This window comes from Anopheles stephensi, chromosome X (assembly GCF_013141755.1).
Source record: "Anopheles stephensi strain Indian chromosome X, UCI_ANSTEP_V1.0, whole genome shotgun sequence".
In the NCBI taxonomy this organism is placed as follows: Eukaryota; Metazoa; Arthropoda; class Insecta; order Diptera; family Culicidae; genus Anopheles; species Anopheles stephensi.
Window position 1 is genome coordinate 18441921 of NC_050201.1, and position 22869 is coordinate 18464789.

At 42.3% G+C, this 22869-nt stretch overlaps 1 protein-coding gene across 1 annotated transcript; it reads left to right on the forward strand.

Moving 5' to 3' along the window:
• The first annotated feature begins 7679 nt into the window (after positions 1 to 7679).
• Positions 7680 to 10550, forward strand: LOC118504240. Its single transcript, XM_036038503.1, has 2 exons — positions 7680 to 7837; positions 9345 to 10550. The coding sequence occupies exons 1-2, from the start codon at positions 7680 to 7682 to the stop codon at positions 10540 to 10542; spliced, it is 1356 nt and encodes a 451-aa protein (XP_035894396.1). The 3' UTR covers positions 10543 to 10550.
• The last annotated feature ends 12319 nt before the right edge of the window (positions 10551 to 22869 follow it).

A 22869-nucleotide genomic window follows, 5' to 3' on the forward strand; every position in this document is an offset into this window, starting at 1 on the left:
GAACGGATGATAAATAGAAGATTGATGACTGAACTCGATAAAAGAAATCTTTTGAGTTCATCACAACATGCTTTTCGAGCAGGGCGAGGTACTACCACATATTTTGCTTCATTTGAAGAATTATTGTTGAAAACAACAAATGAAAACCTGCACATGGACTGTGCCATTATCGACTTATCAAAAGCATTCGATAGAACATGGCGATACAAGATCCTCGAACAACTACAAGCATGGAATTTTAACGGTAGGTTAACGGCATACATAAGCGATTTTCTCAAAAATCGATCTTTCAAAGTACTCATTGGATCTAAACTATCATACACAAAGAGTCTAGAAAATGGAGTTCCTCAAGGAGCTATTATATCTCCAACACTCTTTTTGATTTGTATGGAATCTTTATATCAACACATTCCCAAAATCATAAAACCATTTTTATATGCAGATGATGTCATGTTAGTCTCAATGTCCAAATCAGTTAGTGAATGTAGAAAAAATCTTCAATCTGGAATCAATGGACTACAAAAATGGACCAAGTTGACTGGATTTGAAATATCTGCTGAAAAAAGTAAGATTTTACATATCTGTCAAAAAAGCCACAGACACAAACCATCGTCCATCAAATATGGCAAAACAATCATACCAAACGTCACAAAAGCCACAATTCTAGGTGTTATTTTTGATGCTAAATTATCCTTCATCGCTCATTGCAACTACACCAAACAGACCGCTAAAAATCGGGTCAATCTGTTCAAAATGTTAGGTTATGGAAAACATCGGGCAAATCGAGTTGTATTAATAAGAATTCTTAAAGCATGGCTCATTCCTAAGCTGCTATACGGAATTGAAATAGTATCGATTAATAAACTAAAATTTGAGAAAACTTTAGCTCCACTTTATCACGCTAGCTTGAGGCATTCTACCGGGGCCTATATCACTAGTCCCACTCTCTCATTGATCTGCGAAAGCGGTCAGCTTCCTTTCTCTCATATCATTACTCAGAGATTAGTTGCAGTTGCGGGTCGTCTACTGGAGAAAGATATTTCATCCAACGCTTTTATTGAGAGAGCTCAAAGCGAATTCATGAAGTTGACGAATCATCGGATACCACGCATCACAAAACAATGCAGATTTGGGGAACGACCATGGGATCAACGGAATCCTTCAATTGACTGGACTATGAAGCAAGAACTAGCAGCTGTTCCCAGATCATCCTTCGTTACCAAAATCTTCAACGAACTACTGCACAAAAAATATCGTGATCACCACCACATCTATACCGATGGATCTGTTGCAGAAAGCAGTGCAGGATGCGGAATCATATCTTCCATGGAAAGATGTTCCATAAAACTAGCCGATCATACTAGTATATTTTCTGCTGAAGCGATTGCTATGATCTTAGCAGCAGAAGAAGCAACGGATTTCTTCAAACCTAACGCTATTTTCACCGATAGCGCTAGTGTCTTGGCCGCCATGGAAAGAGGAAGATCGAAGGACCCGTACGTCCAGATGTTAGAAAATCTTGCGTCCTCGTTACAACTCACGTTTTGTTGGATTCCTAACCATTGTGGCATAAAAGGGAATGAAGAAGCTGACAGGGCAGCAAATGAAGGTCGGGAACAAGATACAGGACATCAAGAAGATCTATCTAGGAAAGACATGATCAAATGGGCTGAAAAAAGAATAGTAGAAGCATGGCAAAAGGAATGGTGGAACCTAAACGAAAACAAGCTCCAATTCATTAAAATATCTGTGGCCCCATACGTTGTTCAAGCAACCAATAATCATGAGCAAGCCATCCTGACCAGGCTTAGAATTGGGCACTCACGACTTACACATGGCTATCGTGTAGCTAAATCTAATCCCGAAAAATGTACCTACTGTGGAGAAATTCTAACAATCAGGCATATCCTTGCAGACTGTGCAGGTTATAACGAGGAAAGGAAGTTACACAAAATAGGGAACAACATAGACGAAATCCTTGCAAATACGGAGGAAAGGGAACGTAACGTTTTGAATTTTCTAAAAGCTATAAACCTGTACAAAGAAATTTAGTTGAATAACAAATGAACTGAATAAGGGCATAAATTGAAGTAATTAATAAGTTACTGTATGTTAAATCAAAGAGGCGAATGTCAGCCAAAAGGCACAAAGCCTCTATAAAACAAAATAAAAAAAAAAAAACGTGTGCAGGGGCGCTCGAACTGTTTCTCGCGCGCCGTTTTGGTACTGGCATGCAGCGCGCATTTTAAAACCGTCTGGACACCCCTGCAAACTTCTGCTTCTCTCTTTCCTTATTGGCTCTGCCCTGAGCACGCTGAGCGACAGTCGTGTTCTGAATGTGATGGAGGGAGGACGTTCCACGCGCACGGATAAGCCGAGGCGCATGACCCGGTGTTTGAATGCAGATGGTGTTAGGATTGTTCGTGTGTGAGCTGCGGTAGCCTGGAGCTTCACTTTGTGACGATCAATTGGTGTTTGCCGCTTCCCGTAACATGTTTTCTGCGAGAGCGTAGGTATGGTGCAGCATTTCATGTACGACGAAGAGCACCATGAGTTGAGACTCACCGTCTTGTTTTTTTCCCCTAAAGGAACCCTGACGAACACGATGAGTGCAACGGAGAGAAAGAAACATCGTTCATGTTTGTTGGTTTGGTTTGTTGAATAAATAAAAAATCATTCATTCATATCACATTCTAATCCGAGTGTTATTGTTTGCTTTGTTTTGATTTGCGCTGCCATAGCGCCTCTGGCCTATGACAGCTTGGATCCGAAGGAAATGGGTGAAAAAGCTACGTGAAACCACGCGTTCGAACTGTTATAATTAGCTAAATCTGCTGCTCTCTAAGGCAAGATTAAGCATCGAGATTTAGCTAAAAGAACTCGAAAAACGCTATAATCCTGCTATAAAATATCAGTTGGGTTTTGCATAACAGATGTCAGTTGGGTTTTGTATAACATATGTCAGTGGGGACGATCGTGCTTTCGTTAAGTTGGGGCACTCGCGTAGCCAGGATTAGTGCAGGGGCGCTCACACGAATAAAAGTATTAAATTTAAGTGCACTAAGAAAAATAAATTCTGTTACCTGCGAACTTCCAAGCAACACAAACGACGGTAAATATTTATCACAGCAACAAAAAAAAAACATATCCGAAAACTACCGCGAACGAACACAACGTTTACGAATAAGTGGAAGAAAAGTGGCGCGCTTTACAGGAGACGCAATAATCTAGAGAAAAGATGTGATTGTGAATTGGAGGATGAACAAAATGCGAGACCAAGAAATGAATTTGCACAAGGTAGGTTGCAATATTAAATAGTAAAAAGGTAAATAATGTAACAAACTAAAGGGTGTTTGTATGGCTATGTTGGCAGGGGAAGCGGATAACATCGTCGGACATTATTACTATGTGGATAACGACGAAGGATGTAGTACATCGTTGGCAAATGAAGAAGCGGAATATTTAGAAGATGATGAAGAGTGGCAGTTTGCCTCGGAAGCATCCATACTAAATGAAGACAGCGAATAGGAGGAGTACACGGATGTGGATAATTTAGAGTCCGAAGAAAGCCAGCTGTCTAACGCCTCAAGCGCATTGGCAAAATCGCTGCGAATTTGGTTCATTAAAAATAAGATTGCTATAAATGCTGCCAATGAATTATTATCTAGCTCCATTTAAGAAATGGAATTTGTGCGATAAAATAGAAATCTCTGAAAAACTTATGAGCATTAAGCTTCCATCAGAGTTTCTTAGAAAGTTTAGATCCTTAGAGGTTTTACATTTTTGGAAGGGATGTGAGTCTGGTTATTTTTTAAGTTACGGAGGGATAGTAGTTTTACAAGATAGAATAGGTATAGTGGCGTATGAACATTTTAAACTTTTATACTGTGCTATTTCGTTATTATCATCTAATCTATTATTGCGCCATCAAGGTGTTCCAAGCGCAGCCGGTATGTTCGACGCCCATTTCTTTAGTGAGAAGCCCGCTGATTATAAATTACATTATTATGTAATTTAATTATGTATAAATTACACCGGTCGTGAAGGGAGGAAACTTGTGATATTTGGGAATTTCTAAAACTGGAGCGGATAATTGAATATGTGTGATGCGTTTGGAAGTTGCTTTTGTAATGTTTATTCAATCGTCAGATTTGTACATAATTCAATTACTCTAGTTCACTTTTCTTACATTGGCGTCTGGTTTATACTCTCTGCTCGTAGTGTTGTCAAGTGTTGTTTATTTTTTCATGCAATAACAATTCAAAATATTTTCATGCAAATTAATTAATTATACTAATTATCCAAATTCAACAGCAACCAACAAACTATTCGCAATAGAAAATAGCCTTTTGCATGCCACAAATGATATAAGGAGACAAGAAAATTTATCAAATCAAATCGACACAAATGAAACGTTCAAGTATTTTAACTTTCAAAAATTCAAAGCAGAAAACTATCGTCAAATGGACATTGCGAGAAAAAATACACATTAGTTATCTAAAAGAGTAGAAGTGAAGAGATTAGCTCAAACGTTCGAAAAATCGACTATGACTATCTATATATTAAAAGTCAGGTAATTGCAACGCACCCGCGTAAGAGCAACGCATTTTCATCAGTAACGTCTGAGTTCAACCTGCATCAGAGAAGTCTTCAGAGCGTCATTCTTCATCCGGCAGAAACAGTTGGTCTGCTATCAACAATTAGATGACAACGGTCAACGTCGAAGGGAACTACGAAGCGGTAATATGCGGTTGGCTAGTGCTTAGATACGAAATTGGCTATCTCAACAAAAAAGTGGAACTTCAAAGAGTGTGCAAAGTCACAACTATAATCTTCGAAGAAAGCTAGCTAATGTTCAACTATCAAACGTTCAAGGTCGAACAAATGCTGTATGTCTTGCTAACGCCATTGAGAGACTACTGTTTGGTCATATGGGCCGAGTCTGATGGTAAGAGAAATCAAGATGCTGAGATCTCCACAAGATGAAAAACCTGCTATACAAAGTGATGAGAGAATCACTTCTTCTGTGCAACTAAATCAGAGCTGAACAACACCCAAGTCTACAATAGTTTCCGCATAACGCCTTACTGCGGTCTAAAATATAATCTTGGTCGACCAGCTGATTACAATGCATCTTCAACTATCGATATCTAAATCTTAAAATCCAGCATCAAAATGACGACTATTTTTCACATCGTAGCCACTTGAGAAATCGCCCAACTGAAGCCATCGTGTTTTAAGACGACGACGTGTGAAATAAACGAGCAACTACAACATCTCTTATCCTGTAGAGATTTTTGATAATCGTGTCAATCAAAATCGTATCTGAGCTTCAACGCCCAGAGCGCAGCCCTACGAGTAGTCCAATGTGCAAACAACAGTGAATTATGCCTCACAACTATCACCTCCTTCGTCATCGCCGCGACAACCTACGAGCACCAACGCATCCTCACCGGCTAAACAACTTTAAATCGTTTCTACAACCGTCTGCAAGCATCGATGAACTGTCAACGGCAGAATGCGTGCAATTACAATCAGGAGTCGTATAATGAGAGTTGAAACAATTCAATTGATTAAAGTACTAGGAAAATTAACTCAAAAGGAGTATTTGAATTTTATCTTGGCAGTAATACGCCGCGTTTATTTGGTAAAACTTGTAGTTTTACGAGGGGCGGAATGTTGCGAACGCGACAAAATAAAATTGAGCTAAAATGACAGGCATGCAAGAGTTAGATGAAAAACTAAACTATCTAAGATAACTAAATATCTTTCGTTTAGGATAAATTCTCATCGGCAAATATTATTTAGGAAAAACCTAAACTCACAGAAAGGCCTCGTACCAAAAGGAAAAATGAAACTATGATAAACAATGGTAACGTGTAAGGACATGTCATAAAACAGCTCGAAATTATCCAGACATCAGCAAATCCTAAATAAACTCAGGCCATGTGATAAGACAAGAGTAAAAAACATACACCGGAAAAGAGCCTAACACATACATTATCAGAGCGCATTTAGTTTCATAAAAAGGGATCAACGCGAAGATCAAGGTACGCTCGTATTATCCGTAGTGCAGTGATGGAAAGATCATTCGCGAATAGAGTAAACGACGCTATAGGTTTATGTTACTCCAGGTAAAAAGAATGCTATCTCTTTCGAACCTTTTCTTTCATTCCAACAACCTTACTTTCGGGATTGTTTTAGTATATACACCTGTTTACAGTTACAGTCGAATCGCTCACCGTTTGCTTCGACTCACGAGCTGCCTGTTTCGATTTGCATGCCATTAGCATCGAATGAGCGACACTTTGGTCGAATCACATGCCGTCACTATGGAATCACGTGCCGGTAGCTATGGTTTAGGAAATGTTAGAACATTTCAAATACGCTGTTTCTCTCAAAATAATAGTTTTTTCTTATCGTCATAACGCACGGATAATATTAACTATTTAAAGAAATAGAAAGCAATATTTTAAACTAGTTTACGCGTGTTTTACATATTGTGTCAAAGTAAAAATGAACGATACATACCAACTATTTCCAAGAATTCAACGAATTTCTTTGCCATTCGAACACGTTCATTTCCGCTAGTTTAATGTATAGATCGCCAATGAACTCCAGCTAGAAAAGAAAGTCTCGCTACGTTTATCGCTACTGTTCGATGTTGGTATTGTACGACACATTTTCTTGCCATTTATGGTTTATTAGCCGTTTATTCGTATAAAAATACCAACAGAATGTTTTCTAATGGTGACAGCCTAACCGGGCTATTCATTACATCACATGTTTTATACAGGAACAATCAAAAATCCATGTATATCGGCACGTGATTCCATGGTAAAGGTATGTGATTCGGTCGTTATGTCGCGCATTCGATGGAAAGGGTATGCAAATCGAAGCAGCCAGCTCATGAGTCGAAGCAAACGGTGAGCGATTCGACTGTAACTGTAAACAGGTGTAAGGCAGGATTTTTTGAGAATAAAGCGACTTGTAATCCAGACCTCAACGAAGAAGCTTGTGTTTCATTGTTTGGGTATCCATACAGAATCGGGAAAGTTTTACCTTTGCCTTCCCTCCGGATGTTGGTCCCGCACTTTGGTGTCTCCCCACTCCGTCGGAAGAATTAGGCGAAATTAAGCCAAGCAAGAACCACGGTTAGATACTTCTCCTGGTTATCCAGGAAAAAAGGCTAATCGTCTGATCGAGCTACGGCATTCCCGTTGTCCACGCCGAGTTAGTGAAGTGCGAGTCCGCCGCTAAAAACTTCTCTAGGTTATCCAGGAAAAAAGGTTAGCCGCCCGATTCAAGCAACTCTGACAAGGCCAGTAATCTGCGCGGAGATCTCCGAATCGATCACTCCTTCGCGTGGTCGGTTCAACAACGGTTCGTTATCGAACTAACAGACTCCGAAATTAAGTTCGAAAGAAAACGAACCCGAATCAAGCAGCGCCCTTGCCTCATGCTTCATTCCATAATCGTCAACGATGTATACTAACGCAGTCGCGAGGAAAACCATTTCATCGTCTGCATTAGCCGCCAGCGTAACGTTCGACGGTGAAGTTTGATGAAGTAAGCTGTGATGACGTTTATGACACGGCCGACAGGAATAGTCCGATTTATAAGCTTGAACTTGGTGAGAGTTGCTCAAGCAGTTCCAGCATAGACCCTCTTTTTGCACTATGTCCCGCCCTTGCTGCGTATCGTTGCTCGTAAAAACTGTAACAGATGAGATTCCGGACACTGTAACGGGCATTTGGCTAGATGTGAGGCAGGAGAACTGGATGGGTGCACTGCAGACTTCCGTGCTGCAGGAAGACGATGCGTGCCGGCAACCTTGGTCGGAGCCACCCTTTTACATGCGAAACCCTTACTCTATTTCAGAATACGAATTCGATCCTGCAGGAACTCGATCAGCTCACTGTACTTGTTTTGTTTGCACTGTACCGAATGTTTTTCCCACTTTAGGATGGTTTCATTGTCGAGCTTCATCAACAGCATGTTAGATAGAGGCGTGTCCCAAGTGTCGACCGGTTCTTGTAGTTTCACCAAACCATTCACATTTCGTGTGAATTCGTCCACTAACGTTGTTAAACCATCAACACTTTCTGCTTCGACTCCCGAAAGAAAATGTAGCCTCCACCAGTACTCGCGAATTAACATCCGTGTATTGTCGTATCGCTTAAGAAGCGATGCCCAAGTTACAGAGTAGTTTTCTGTAGTTAATGACACACGTTCAAAAGGTACAGCTGCTTCGCCCTTCAATGAAGAAAGCAGATACTGGAGTTTAGCAATGGCTGGTAACTCAGCTGAAGCGTCGATCATTGATACAAAATGAACGCGGAACGACAACCACTTAGTAGAATCCCCATCGAACGTTGGCAGTTCGATTTTTGGCAACCGAAGATCAGGAGCGTTTGGCCGTCCAAACGCGAGCGTTGAATTTTCCAGAAGTGATGATTCGTTAAGCGGGTTGGCGTCCTTCCGTTGATTCTTCCTGAAGAATGATTTTAGCCTTCTGCACCGTTCTTCCATGTCGATCCTGTCGTTGATACAGGATTGAATTGCTTCGCTGCTATCGTCGCATCCCAGCAAACAATTCGGGTCAGTTTGTTGGTGAAGGGTATGTAGAAATCGTGCGAAAATGGGTGAAACTCGTGGGGGGCAATCTTACTCGGGCGAACTAGCTGTTTAGCTCGTTGCAGCGCATGCACTCTTGCTACGACAGTCAACCTGAACAGACGTGTTCTGCTTGTACTCCCGGTTCAGTGCTTCACCAGTGTTCCTAGTGTTACCTGTTGTAGTGAGATTTCTCTGTGCCTGTACAGTGTGTAGTGCGACTTGTTGCTGTTACCCTGTGCTGCTGTGCAGTGGTTTCTACGCGGTGTACCTGTGCGGTTTTCCTGTGTTGCTGTATAGTGTCCTACCAGGTGTTTTTATTTTACCCAGTGTACCTGTGCTAAAAACTAATCCAGAAGTTCTATACCTCTCCGTGGTGCGTGCGTGACTTTTGTGCCGTGGTGCTAGTTTTAAGAGCTTTAGAGAAAGATAGGCCCTGGCAATTTCATAATTTTTGTGTGCTGGTATTAAAAAAGAGACAAGTTAAGTGAGAAAAAAGACTCGTTTAGTGTAGGTGGTGTGTCGTGGTGATATTCTTTAAGTGTAGTGTGTTTACATTTATTTTTACGACTGACAGGACTTATAATTTTTGTTTTCCTGAGCCCGGCATTACAATGCCAGGCCCACCTTCCTACGAGAGGGATTTTCCCCCTCTCGGCGGGCCCTCCCGAAATGAGAGGACCCTACCAGACTACATGGACAAGAACAATGACCACGGAGACATGAAGTTCCTTGTCCTACAAACAACCGACGGCTCTCTCCTCCCAAAAAAACCCTTTCGTCATTGGTAAATCCTTATCCTCCCTTGCTGGTGAACTTTCCGAACCCCGCAAAGTTATTGACAACGGCAAAAAACTCCTAATTAAGACCCGTAGTTCCAAACAATTTAAATCGCTACAAACCCTCTCCAAACTCATTGACGGGACTAGTGTGACAGTGACTCCCCATACGACCTTGAACAGTGTTCAGTGTGTAATCTTTTCCCCAGACTTGAAAGACGTTAGTGACGAGACAATTTTAGAAGAACTGAAGGATCAACGCGTAATTTCTGTGCGTAGATTCAAACGTAAAGTGAACAGTGAATTAGTGCCGACCAACATCTTCCTGCTCCGTATAAACACCACCTCGATCCCGTCATTCATCCGTCTCGGTGCCCTGCAAGTTTCTACCCGACCTTACTACCCAAAACCCATGATGTGCTACAACTGCGCTCATTATGGACACACCAAGATGAGCTGCAAGGTAGCTCAAGCCTGCGCCAACTGCGGTACACCTGCCCACGGAGATTGCCCCGTCGACCCCGTGTGCATCAACTGCAAAGGAACACATAACGCCTTCTCCCGTTCCTGTCCCCGCTACCTACAAGAAGAAGCAGTCATTAAGTACAAAGTAGATAACAACTGTTCTTACGGAGAAGCCCGCAGATCTGTTAGTTTGCCTGTAACTCCTTCCCTTGTCCAACAACGAATTACGTACGCACAACAAACGACGCAAGACGAAAAAGACGTACTTATTGCTATTCTACAATCACAAAATCAGCAACAAGAAGAACTTATCAAAACACTAAGAGAATCAATGGACAGTTTGAGAAAACAAATAAAAGAACAAGGTAAAATGATTAAAAGAATACTGAACCAAAATAATGACAAACAAGAACAAAACGACAACTCACTAGAATCGGAAACCGACACAACTCTGACCGACTCAGAAGACGCGGCCTCCACCACCTCCACCACTTCTTCCATCACCCGCAAGCGAGCCCGCGGGAATAAGGGCTCTCCCTCCTCGGAAGAGGAAAACCCAACCTCCCCCACCCCCACCCCCAACACCCTCAATTCTTCCTCTCCCCATATCCCCAACCCCATCACCACAATCCCTCCTTCCTACATTTCCATCCGTAGTACGAAAAAGAAAAAACCTAGTTAGAAAGATCCTTTATTCCTTCATCGCTTTTTCCCTCCAATTACACATCTGAATCCCCTGCCCTTCCTATTTCGGGCGATCCCCAAAATTCACAAAATTCCTCTAGCCAACAACCCCTTTTTGCATTATCCTGGAATATAAGAAGCATGAAAAATAACCTAGATGAATTAAAACTCCTCATAACCAAGCATAACCCCAGCATCATCACCCTACAAGAAACTCAAGCCATTCCCTCTCTTTCTAACACTCCTTTCAATAAGTATAACTGGTTTTTCAACATTAATCCTACACATCCTCACTACAACGTGTGTTTAGGAGTTCTTAAACACATTCCCACTAAAAAAATTAACCTATCCACCTCAATACCTTCAGTAACCGTACAAATAGCATCCCCGTTAAAAGCAACCATTCTCTGCATATATCTATCTCCTTCTCTCAAATTATCTCCTATACAAAACGATCTTCCTGACCTACTCTCTCAGTTTTCTTATCCACTGATCCTCCTAGGAGATCTTAACGCCCAAAACAACTCCTGGGGTTGTCCCCTTACCATTTCCAGTGGCAACCTCTTAGATGAAATATTCCATACTGTAGACTTACAAATCCTCCACAACCATACCCCAACCCGTGTTTCTCCGTCTGACGGAAGTAGCTCTATCCTTGATTACTGTGCGGTGTCATCTTCTATGGCACCTCAATTCCACATAGACGTTGACACAGACACACACAATAGCGACCACTTTCCACTTTTTATCCGTAGTACTTTTCGCTCTCAGCCATCTCTCGTACGTCCTCGTTGGAAGTATGAGGAGGCTGACTGGGAAAAGTATCAAACAGAAATCCGCTTCAATCTACCTTTTGACGAAAATCCTCCCATTTCCCGCTTCTTAGAAACCATAGAAATAGCAGCTTCCCGTAGTATCCCCCATACCAAAGGTAATACATCCTCCCGAAGAAATGTCCCCTGGTGGAATGAGACAGTCGCGCGGGCTATCAAAGCCCGTCGCACTGCTCTACGCCGATTCCGCCGCGCCAGCCATGTCCCCAACAATTTTTTCACACCCATATTTGCCGATCGGTATCGGGAAGCCAATCGCCTTGCCAAAGAAGCCATCCGTGCAGCGAAAGAGAGTAGTTGGAATCAGTTCGTGGCTGATGTCAACCCTCTCTTGACCTGTAAGGAGCTTTGGCGGCGGGTGAGTGTGCTTTCGGGGTCAAACCAACATTCGCATGCCCCTTTTATTCTAAACCAGCCCTCTGATCCTACTTCAACTATTCCACCATCTGAAGGACCTGAATTTTTTGCAAAACATTTTGCAAACGTTTCAGCTACAGATAATTTTTCTCCACGATTCCGCAGACGCAAATTTTCCGTAGAACAGATTCCACTTCCCCAAGTAGATGCCACTAACCATAGATACAATAGACTTTTCTCAATAGCAGAACTTAACTGGGCCCTTAGGAAATGTCAAGGCAAATCTTCCGGCCCTGACAACGTAGGCTATCCTTTACTTAAAAACCTACCACCGTATGCGAAACTAACTCTTCTTAATATTTACAATAGTATCTGGTCCACCGGGAATATCCCGGCGGATTGGAAAACTAGCCTAACCGTACCGATTCCTAAACCTAACAAATCAACTAATGAAATAGATAACTACCGTCCTATCTCGCTCCTTAACTGCATAGCTAAGGTGTTGGAAAGGATGGTAAACCGTAGACTAACTCAGGAATTAGAGGACCGCAATCTCCTTAGCAATAACCAGCATGCGTTCCGGATGGGTAGAGGCACGGAAACGTACTTTGCCAAGCTGGACGATCTGTTAGATAAAGCCACCAGTAGAGAACGTCACATAGATCTAGCAATAATTGACCTCTCCAAAGCTTTTGACCGAACATGGCGTCACGCCATCCTTGTACAACTGTCCCGCTGGGGCTTTGCTGGACTTTTAACCAAGTTCATTGCAAGCTTCCTTACGGACCGGACATTTAGAGTATTAATAGGAACCGAACTATCCAACCCCTACACACTAGAGAATGGTGTTCCGCAAGGAGCCATTCTATCGCCTACCCTTTTCCTTATTAGTATGGAATCCCTTTTTAGTTTTATTCCCACAGAAATCCAAGCATTCCTCTACGCAGACGATATCATTCTGGCCTCTTCATCACGTACTGCTTGTGAATCTCGTAAACTCCTGCAAGCAGGGGTTGACAGGATTCGACAGTGGTCGAGATGGACAGGTTATGAAATATCACATACCAAATCCAAAATCCTCCATATCTGCAAACACTCTTTCTGCAAACAACGACGATCTATTACATACAACAATATACCAATACCTAACACACGAACTGCCGACATACTCGGCATAACACTCGACAGACACCTTTCCTTTCTTCCACATTCCAACAAGGTAAGAAGGAAGCTAACAGCCGGCTGAACCTGTTCCGCATGCTCGGAGCTGGCAAAGCTCGGGCCTCCCGATCAACCCTGAACCGCATCATCAACGCCTGGCTCCTACCCAAACTACTCTACGGAATCGAGATTGTTTCCCGCGAGCGAGCAACCTTCGAGAAGAGAGTAGCACCCGTCTACCATACAGCCATCCGCTACGCCACTGGTGCTTTTGTCACCAGCCCGATTGTTTCCCTCCTCTGCGAAAGCGGTTTTCTTCCATTTCAGCATATCATCACCAACAGACTCGTGGCAGCTGCAGCTCGGATCCTTGAGAAAGGAATCGACGCAACTGCCCTCCTTGCCAGAGCTAACTCCGACCTGCAACAACTCACCAACCACCAGATTCCTCCGATCATCCCATCCAGCCGCCGGGGAACACGTCCCTGGTACCATAGCACTCCTGCTATAGACTGGGAACTGAAACAAACTCTCCGGGGAACCGGAAAAAGCAGCCACATCGCCAATACCACCTTTACGCACCTGATCGGGACCAAATACCAACACCATCACCACATCTACACAGACGGCTCCGTTAATCGGGATTCTGCCGGCTGTGGGATCCATTCCAGCCTCGAAAATTGCGCCATCAAGCTCCCTAACCACACCTCTATCTTTTCAGCCGAAGCAATAGCTATCCGTCTTGCCGCCGATGAAGGACTTCGGACCGACATTCCAAACGTCATCTTCACCGACAGCGCTAGTGTCCTGGCAGCCCTTCAACACGGTTCCTCAAAAGACCCACTCATTCAGCTCCTAGATGACATCCTTCCATCTCCTGAAAGTCCTCTGTTGGATTCCGGGTCATTCCGGAATCGACGGAAACGAGAAAGCCGACCGTCTTGCCAACGAAGGTCGGCTCCATCCGGCCGAACCGCACAGCTCTCTTTCACGCCGTGACGCCATCCGCTTCACTAACGCAATAGTCGCTCAACACTGGAACACCACCTGGCACAACCTAGACCTCTCCACAAAACTCCGCTCCATCAAGCACAACACCGCACCCTGAGACGATCCCGATTCCAGCCACATCCAACGAGTCCTTTCCCGGCTTCGCATTGGCCACACCCGCCTGACCCACTCCTACCTTCTCGACAGATCCAGTCCTCCACTTTGCAGCTTCTGTGGCGTCGACATTACCGTCCGCCACATCCTTACCGATTGCCATGGATACACTACACACCGAACAACCTGCCAACTAGATACCGACCTAGCCATCATACTATCTCCCAACAAGCAACAGCAGAACCGCCTCATCCGATTTTTACACATCAGCAACCTGTACCGCGAACTATAAATTTATAGCACAATAGTTTCCATATTACATAAAGAATAATAGTTAAGCAATAGTTAAGCCATAGTTTTTACCACACGTATGTAACAATAGACAGGAAAGAGGCGAATGAAGTCTCAAAGACCCAAAGCCTGTATAAATAAACGAAAAAAAAAAGTTGCAGCGCATGCGCTGTGCTGTCTTTGAATGTGTGCGAGCGTCAAAAGCGAGCGAAACGCCGCTGTGTCAAAAAATGGGTAAACAAACTTAGTTGGAGTTCAGAAAAGTAAACATGCGCAATCCGCTTGGTTATGTGCAAAAATTCGTGACAAAACACCCAACAACACGCGCACCATAGGTTCGCACAACACGTGCGTCTAGCTAAACTAACGGTTTTTCAGCACAATCGTCGATAGGGCCAGTGCTAAAGTGAACCTTAGTCGGTCTTGTGAATTTCTTCGACCCTTGCGCCACATGGTGTGCGAACTGCCAGCCCATACGTGCAGTGAGAAACAGTACGGCATTCGATATTTCAAAATCCGTGTGGGTACGTACGTGCGGCGGTAGGCAGTAGCTGAAAATTGAGCACAGTGTAAATTCAAAGCGCTGGACGCTAGACAAAACGCGCGAACTGCATATTGTGTTCAATCGATGAGACGGAGTTCATTGGCGGCATTCGGTGCACAGGGCAACACAGCTGGTTCAGGCGATTAGGAAAAAAAATTCAAAAACGTGTCTTTTCGTAACGGACAATTTTTGCGTAAAAAAGAGAGGAATTTGTTTTGAAAAATGTCGGTTAGCGACAGAACACTTAAGGTGGATTTCTCGCAAATCCCAAGAAAGCCCACACGCACAGAAATTTTTAGCTTCCTTACGGACAAGCTAAGCCTAAAAGCGGAAAAGCTGGAAATGGTACAATTCCTGAACCTTTCCACATCTGTGGTGGTGGAGATGAAAGAGGAGGGCGTTGCTCTCTTAATAGTGGAGGTGCATGATAGAAAGCACACCATCACATGTAATGGTCGGGATCACGCGATCCCAATCACAATGGAGGACGACACCAAAGTCATAACCATACAGGAGGTATTCGCCAAGGTGACTAACGCGGATATTATATCAGCTTTGGAGGCCTTCGGGGAGGTGAAGGGGGCAAAGGACCTCCTCTGGGAGGAGCCTACGCCTTTTCCAGGCGTAAGAAACGGCAACAGAGCGGTGAAAATGTTAATAAACAGGCCCATCCCATCATACATCACCATAAAGGGTGAGCGGGGTAGGATCACATACCGCGGGCAGGAACAAACCTGCATGTACTGCGATCAAATGGTCCATTACGGTGTTTCCTGCACACAAAACAGGAAAAATAACAGCCAAAAGGCATCAAGTGTCAACCAGCGCCTATACTCGGCAATAGTACAGGGCAATCACACTACGGCCAAAGAAAGCTCAACTGAAAAAGTGGTAACCACAAAAAGTATCCAGGCTGCAGCAAAGCACTGGAACGCATAGACTACGAAAAAAGTGTCTCGAACACTATGACACTTAACAAAAGAGCAATGTCCGACAGCTCCTATCCAGACACAGACGAGGAAATAGCAGGGGTCTCCCAGCACGATTTTAAAAAGCCACACAAAAAAAGCATCAAAACGAACGAACGTAGCATACTATAAACTGCCAAACAGGTTTTTTGTTGTATAGGTTTTTGTTAATATATATAAAAATGGAAAAGATAAATTTGTTCAATACTATGACATCCACATTAAAAATACTACAAACAAACATAACCAGCCTCATTAAAAACAAAGACGAGTTAGAAAGAATTCTACTCACACAAGACATCACAGCAGCTTGCATCTGTGAAACTTGGTTAGACGACAATAATCTACATAAATCCAAAATCCACAACTACAACCGCATAAACAGCAATAGATCAGACGGCTATGGAGGCACTGCAATTTACCTCCAAAAAATCAAAAAATTTAGAACAATCAATAGACTTAGTAACGAAAACATACAAATCACATAAATTGAACTCATACAGGATAAATTCAAAATAATTTGCATCTATGCAGCCCCTAGGACCCCGATTCAAGACTTCAAAGACACCATTACGCAAATAATACACAATACAAACAACAGGAAATGCCTAATAGCCGCAGACCTCAACGCGCATCACACCTCATGGAGCAACCCTTGGAGCGACAATAAAGGTACGTTTATAATTAACGAAATAGACTATACTCAATTAACAATTTTGCACAACAAAAAACCTACATACATCCCCACAGATATAAACAAAAGAAATACAGCAATAGACTTAACATTCGTAACAGAAAACATAACCGATAAATGCACAAGGGTAGTACTAGATCACCACATGGGAGCCACCAATCACAAAACAATTATCACAACTATGGAAACAATCAATCATAAACAAGCCCGACTAATAACAAACAGGAAAAAACTTTACCATAAATTAAAACAAATGGAAATAGAGGAACACACCTCAGTGAAACAAATTTTCCAGAAAATAGACACACTAGTAAAAGAAAACACCTCTAAATAAAAAAAAAAACACTAAAAATCTGGTGGAATAGAAAAAACGGAAAAAGCTTGGAAGGAAAAAAACAAAAGTAGACAAATTTTCAATAGAAACAAAACAATAGAGAACGAAATTGAATTCAAGAAAAATCTAGCTAAATTCAGATTAATTAAAAGAAAACACAAAATCCAAAAATATGAAGAGAAACTTAGCGAGATAAACAATTACACTAACACCACAGAATTATGGAGATTTATAGGAAAAATCGAAGGCAAAAAAACAAACACAAAAGATGAAAATCTCATCCACAGCAACAAAGAGGCAGCGAAAACATTTTTAGAAGAAAATTTTCAAAAAAATAAGAAAGGGAACAAAAAACCTTATCAATATGCTAGGCCATTAAACAATATCATGGACGAAGAAAGATGGCACAACATTCTAAAGAAAAAAGAAAAATACAGCCCCAGGACCTGACAAAATCTCCTACGAAATTCTGAAAAATATAAATAGACCATCGGTCAGTAAAATAGTAAAGGAGATAAATAACATGTGGGAAAAAGGAAATTTAAAAAAGCAATACAAACACATAGAAATAGTGGCGATACCCAAACCAGGGGCTGATAGAAACAACGCTAAAAACTATAGGCCCATAGCTATGATTCCAGCTATCACTAAAATCTTAAATTCAGCAGTATTAGAAGACCTCAACAGACACTGTCACAACAACAACTTTATACCAACAACTTATTTTGGCTTCAAAAAAAAAAAACTGTACCACAAACCAATGCGTCAACTATTTAGTGAACAAAATTACATCCAACAAAAGAAAAAACTGGTTAACTGGTATAATGTTTATAGATTTAAAAAGCGCGTACAACAACGTACACACAGACTCGCTCATACAAATTTTGGAGCAAAACCAGATTCCGATAGAAATCATTAGATGGGTAGGAAGTTTCCTAAACAACCGAACGATAGAAATAAAATCAGAAGGAGAAAAGCTAAAAAAATTAGTGTCAGACGGTTTACCACAAGGGAATGTCCTCTCACCCACCTTATTTAACATCTACACCAGAAAAATCCACGAAACACTCAACAATAGCGACGGAAAAGTTTTACAGTATGCGGACGATTTCGTAATCATTCAAAAAGTGAAAACAGCCACAGAACTGGAATATAAGATGCAAACAGCGATCAATAGTTTTTCAAATACAATCCAGGAACTAAAGCTTCCAATTAACATAGACAAAACAAAATTCATGATCTTCAGCAAGAAACCCCAAAACGTTACTATACAAATAAGAAACCAGCGAATAGAAAAAGTTACAGTTTACAAATATCTCGGAGTGTGGATTGATGGCAACCTATTTTTCAAAAAACATGTAGAAGAACTCAAGGATAAAGCTAGAAAAATATTACAGTTAGTGATAAGGATATGTAACACCAACAACAACCTCAGCCCTACTAAAACCATTACTGTACACAGAGCCATTATAAGGAACATTTTGGAAACCGGCTCCCTGTACACTCTAAATGCAAAAAAAACTTACTAAACTCAATGAATTCAATTACAAATCAGTCACTCAGAAAAGTAACGGGTTGCTCTAAACCAACCCCTATTAACACGCTAATGGCGATAGCAGCCGAAACTCCACCACACATTAGAGCAAGTTTTATAGCCAAAAAGGACATGGTCAAAACATTTATATACTCTCCGATCCATAGGGACCAAATGAGAAGAACCATGAGAGAAAACTCAAGAACCAGATCAAGAAACAAATCATACATGGAGAATTTATTCCAGAACAATCTGAATATTTTTGAAGAAACAGCAAGAATCAAAACAAATGACATCAATAGAAGCACAAAAATTCGCTGTGAAATCGAGCCCAACATATCAAAAAACTCTACAGCAGGGAAAGTATACCTCAAACAATTTTGCGAACAGGAAATAAAAAAGCTAGGAACAACGAACACTCTAATTTTCACTGACGGGAGCAAGAGCGATGAGGGATGCGGAATCGGAATATACATAAGACCTCACAATAATAACAATAACAGATACTGGGCACATAAATTCAAAACAAAAAACATAACTCCAATTACGTCCATAGAATTAGCAGCCATTAACATCATAACGATAGAAAAAATAGAAAACCCAATCATCCTTACAGACAGTCAAGCTGCATGTAAAATCCTCATTAACGCTCAAAACCTCGATCACATCGACGAAATAGTCTATAATATACTCAAAGGATGCAAACACTCTAATGCTCAAATAAGATGGATTCCAGGACACTTAGGTCTATATGGAAACGAAAAGGCAGATGAACTAGCAAAAAAAAGGGGTGCACGCAAAAGACATATACAACAACAAACTACGTTTGGCAGATGTAAACCATATGTTAGTTGAAAACATGCAAAAAGAAACAAGAGAATGGTACAAAAAAACGTGTGAGCAAAAGGGAAAAAAATTCCAAAGATTCCAAAAAGAGTTCCAAGACAAACCGTGGCACCACAATTTAAACATCACACCCCATGACATCAAAACAACAAACAAAATCATAGCTGGACATGATCTCTCAAAATATTGGCTCAACAAAATGAGAATCACCGAAAACGGAAATTGTGATGCATGTAATATTCCCGAAACAGGAATACATAACATCTTTTACTGCAACAGATACCAGACCCAACGAGAATAATACGACATCTCCTTCGACGCATTTTTAGAGAAATGGAAAGAGCCGAACGGACGCATGGTCAAAAATATAACCAAATTCATACGAGAAACAAAAATCTCACTTTGAATAGAACCAAGCTAGACATGAACCATGCGGCATAAACGAAAAGCATAACACCACTCATCTGACAAACAGACCAAGCAGAAAAACAACAGACTCCGCAACCGGGTAGATGACTCTTGAGCAGTCCTAGGACTCAGTCGAAAGCCCAAACGAAGCAGTTAACCTTTGAATATGTGGGGGGAACAATATTTGCCCATACGTATAGAGGGCTATACCCTGCTTCAACAAAATTGAAGAAGAAGAAGAAGAAGAAAAATTCGTGAAATAATCTAAATATTCTTTATTTTGAACTCATCTAACCTATTACCGATATGTGCAGTGCCGTGGAATAACAAAAACTGCTTCAAAAAAGCTGTGTGTGTGCCTGATACTCCAGCATCTTCCCATGTGTGTAAACAACGCCAAGCGTATTACTGTTTTGTGATCATCATATTTCATTCGGATTGCACATTACCGGGCAGAAAAAGGTAACGTATTGTTTTCCGTACTACTGTGTTCATAGCAACGCCTACTGTTATTTCATTTGCGCTAATATTACACCTTGTTTAACCTATTTTTTTCCAACCTCCACCCATAGCTTCAAGCAACCAATTTTGTTTCGGCTGTCTTCTTTCTTACACGGCTAGGTAAACATATATTATACATATCGAAGATTATTGTGTAGAGGAAGAGTGTATTGTGGCCGAAATTTCATTCACTACCGCAGCCGTTTGGGCAGTTCGGGCATCCAGTTTTAATAATAAACATGGTGAACAAAAATCGTGCCCAGGACAAGTTGTTTTTGCTTGAACTAACTCTGTGTTCTTATTTACATGAATAGATACGGTGGACGGATGAATGCTGCTTGCTGACGACTGCTCTTCGTGAAATGTTGATCCCGGTGATGAAACACACGGTTCCGGTGTCATGCTTGGTGACGGCTGACGGGATCCTTGATGCACGACAGTCGTTTTTGCCGGTCGCGCAACGTCATGCGCGCATGAACCGGCAGCTGAAGCAACAGACGATTTCGGCGTCGCACTTGTGGTCGGCTGCGATCCTCGCATTGGTTCGTCAAACGATCCTAACGGTCGCGGAATGCCATCCACGGATCCAGCAGCGGGAATGACCGATGGTACCGGCGTCGCACTTGTGGACAGCTGCGATCCATGCGAATGCTTTAACGACATTGTCGCTAGTGGAACAACACGCACGGAACTAGCAGGCACAAGAATCATCCCACGTATCGCTTTCGTTGAGGGCTGCGATCCTCGCTTTTGTTCCATCGATCCTGCCTGACGCGTAGCGATATCCACGGAACCAGCAGTGAGAGCAGTAGAAGATTCCGACGGCATTGTGCGTGTGATTGTTACCCTTTATTCAAAGACACAGCTGAAAACATAAACATTCAGATTTCAAGGCGCAAAGCAGTATTCAAATTCAACTCAGCAGTTTCACCTGGAAAATAAATTAATAAAAGTAAGTAAGATTAAGTGCATGACAATGAATCAAATTATTATCATACTTACATAAAAAATAATAAACGATTGATTATTTCAGCCAAAATATAATGTCGGAACCACCAAAGAAAGGGCGCCTTTTTGCACTGCAACAACTGCCTTCGGCTGTATTATGCTCCACAGGCGCGATCATCCGTGTTTTTGGACCGCGAACGTCATCAAGACCGACGCCGGAACCGTCTCTTGCCCCCGATGCTGGTTCCATGGATATCGCTACGCGACCGGCAGGATCGGTGGAACAAAAGCGAGGATCGCAGCCGTCCACTTGTGCGACGCCGGTACCGGCATTTGTTCCCGCTGCAGGTTCCATGCGTGTCATTCCGCGGCCGGCAGGATCGTCTGCGACGTCGGAATCTTCTACTGCTCTCACTGCTGGTTCCGTGGATATCGCTACGCGTCAGGCAGGATCGATGGAACAAAAGCGAGGATCGCAGCCCTCAACGAAAGCGATACGTGGGATGATTCTTGTGCCTGCTAGTTCCGTGCGTGTTGTTCCACTAGCGACAATGTCGTTAAAGCGTTCGCATGGATCGCAGCTGTCCACAAGTGCGACGCCGGTGCCATCGGTCATTCCCGCTGCTGGATCCGTGGATGGCATTCCGCGACCGTTAGGATCGTTTGACGAATCAATGCGAGGATCGCAGCCGACCACAAGTGCGACGCCGAAATCGTCTGTTGCTTCAGCTGCTGGTTCATGCGCGAGTTAACTTTTTCGAAAGATTTTAGTTAAGACGACAGCGCAGTAAGGAGTTAAGACGACAGCGCAACACGAGAAACGCCACGCAGCAGAACGCGCCACCGATAAACAAACAAACCACGCACGACCGATAAACAAACAAACCACAAAGCAGCGCGCACAACATAATTTGCAACGCAGCATTATTCAGCACGCAGCATAATTCAACACGGACCAGCGCACCAGCATCCATCCAAACAGTTCAGTTGATACTCAGACGCTAATCCGAACGGTTATTAACTCCGCCGGTCGATGGAAATAAAGTTAAGTTTTTTTTAAAAACACTTCTCCCGGACACCGTGCGTTAACTGGCGCCCGAATAGGGACCGCGCTATGTGAAAAATAAAGTTAAGGTGCAAGTGAAAAGTAACCACGTTAGAGTGAAAGTTACCACCAAATCCTAAACTAAAAAAGACTTCCTGATCGCCGAGTGCAGCCGTGTGAAAAGGATCCCGAGTCACCTGTGCAGTTAGCAGCTCACGCAGGACAAAAAGGAACCATCCATCACACTGAGAAGGAAGAATATCATAGCCGGTTTCCCAGCAAAAAACAACACATCGCCCGTTAGAGGAGCGAAAAACAACATAAGGCCCGTTAGAGGAGCGAAAAACAACATAAGGCCCGCTAGAGGAGCTGATAAAGACAACATAAGACGTACATCCAACGCCCGAAACAGGATGCGTATGGTACCGTAAGTACAGTGAATTATAAAAAATCGTAAGTGAAAATTTCAAACAGTGAAAAAAAATCAAAAACGAGTATTAAAAACGATTGCAAATTAATATTACATATTACTAACTCAATCAAGTGAAGTTAAAAACGTGTTTAAACTAACGAAAAAATCCTGGAGGATCTAATTAATTCATTACAATCTCTAACATTGAAAATGTCGAGACCCGAACTTGATCAAATTATCAACCGCATTGCCGCACTCGAAGCGTGCAATATTGCCCCCACTTTTATCGATTATTCTGATCCACCGCTTTATTTCACAAAGCCAGATGGAACAAGTGTAAATCCT

Bases quoted from the DNA above. Each gene is read 5' to 3' on its own strand.
- LOC118504240 (XM_036038503.1), top strand. From the start codon at position 7,680: ATGTCCCGCCCTTGCTGCGTATCGTTGCTCGTAAAAACTGTAACAGAT. The intron at 7,838-9,344 runs GTCGGAGCCACC...GGAGACATGAAG, and splicing joins GATGCGTGCCGGCAACCTTG to TTCCTTGTCCTACAAACAAC.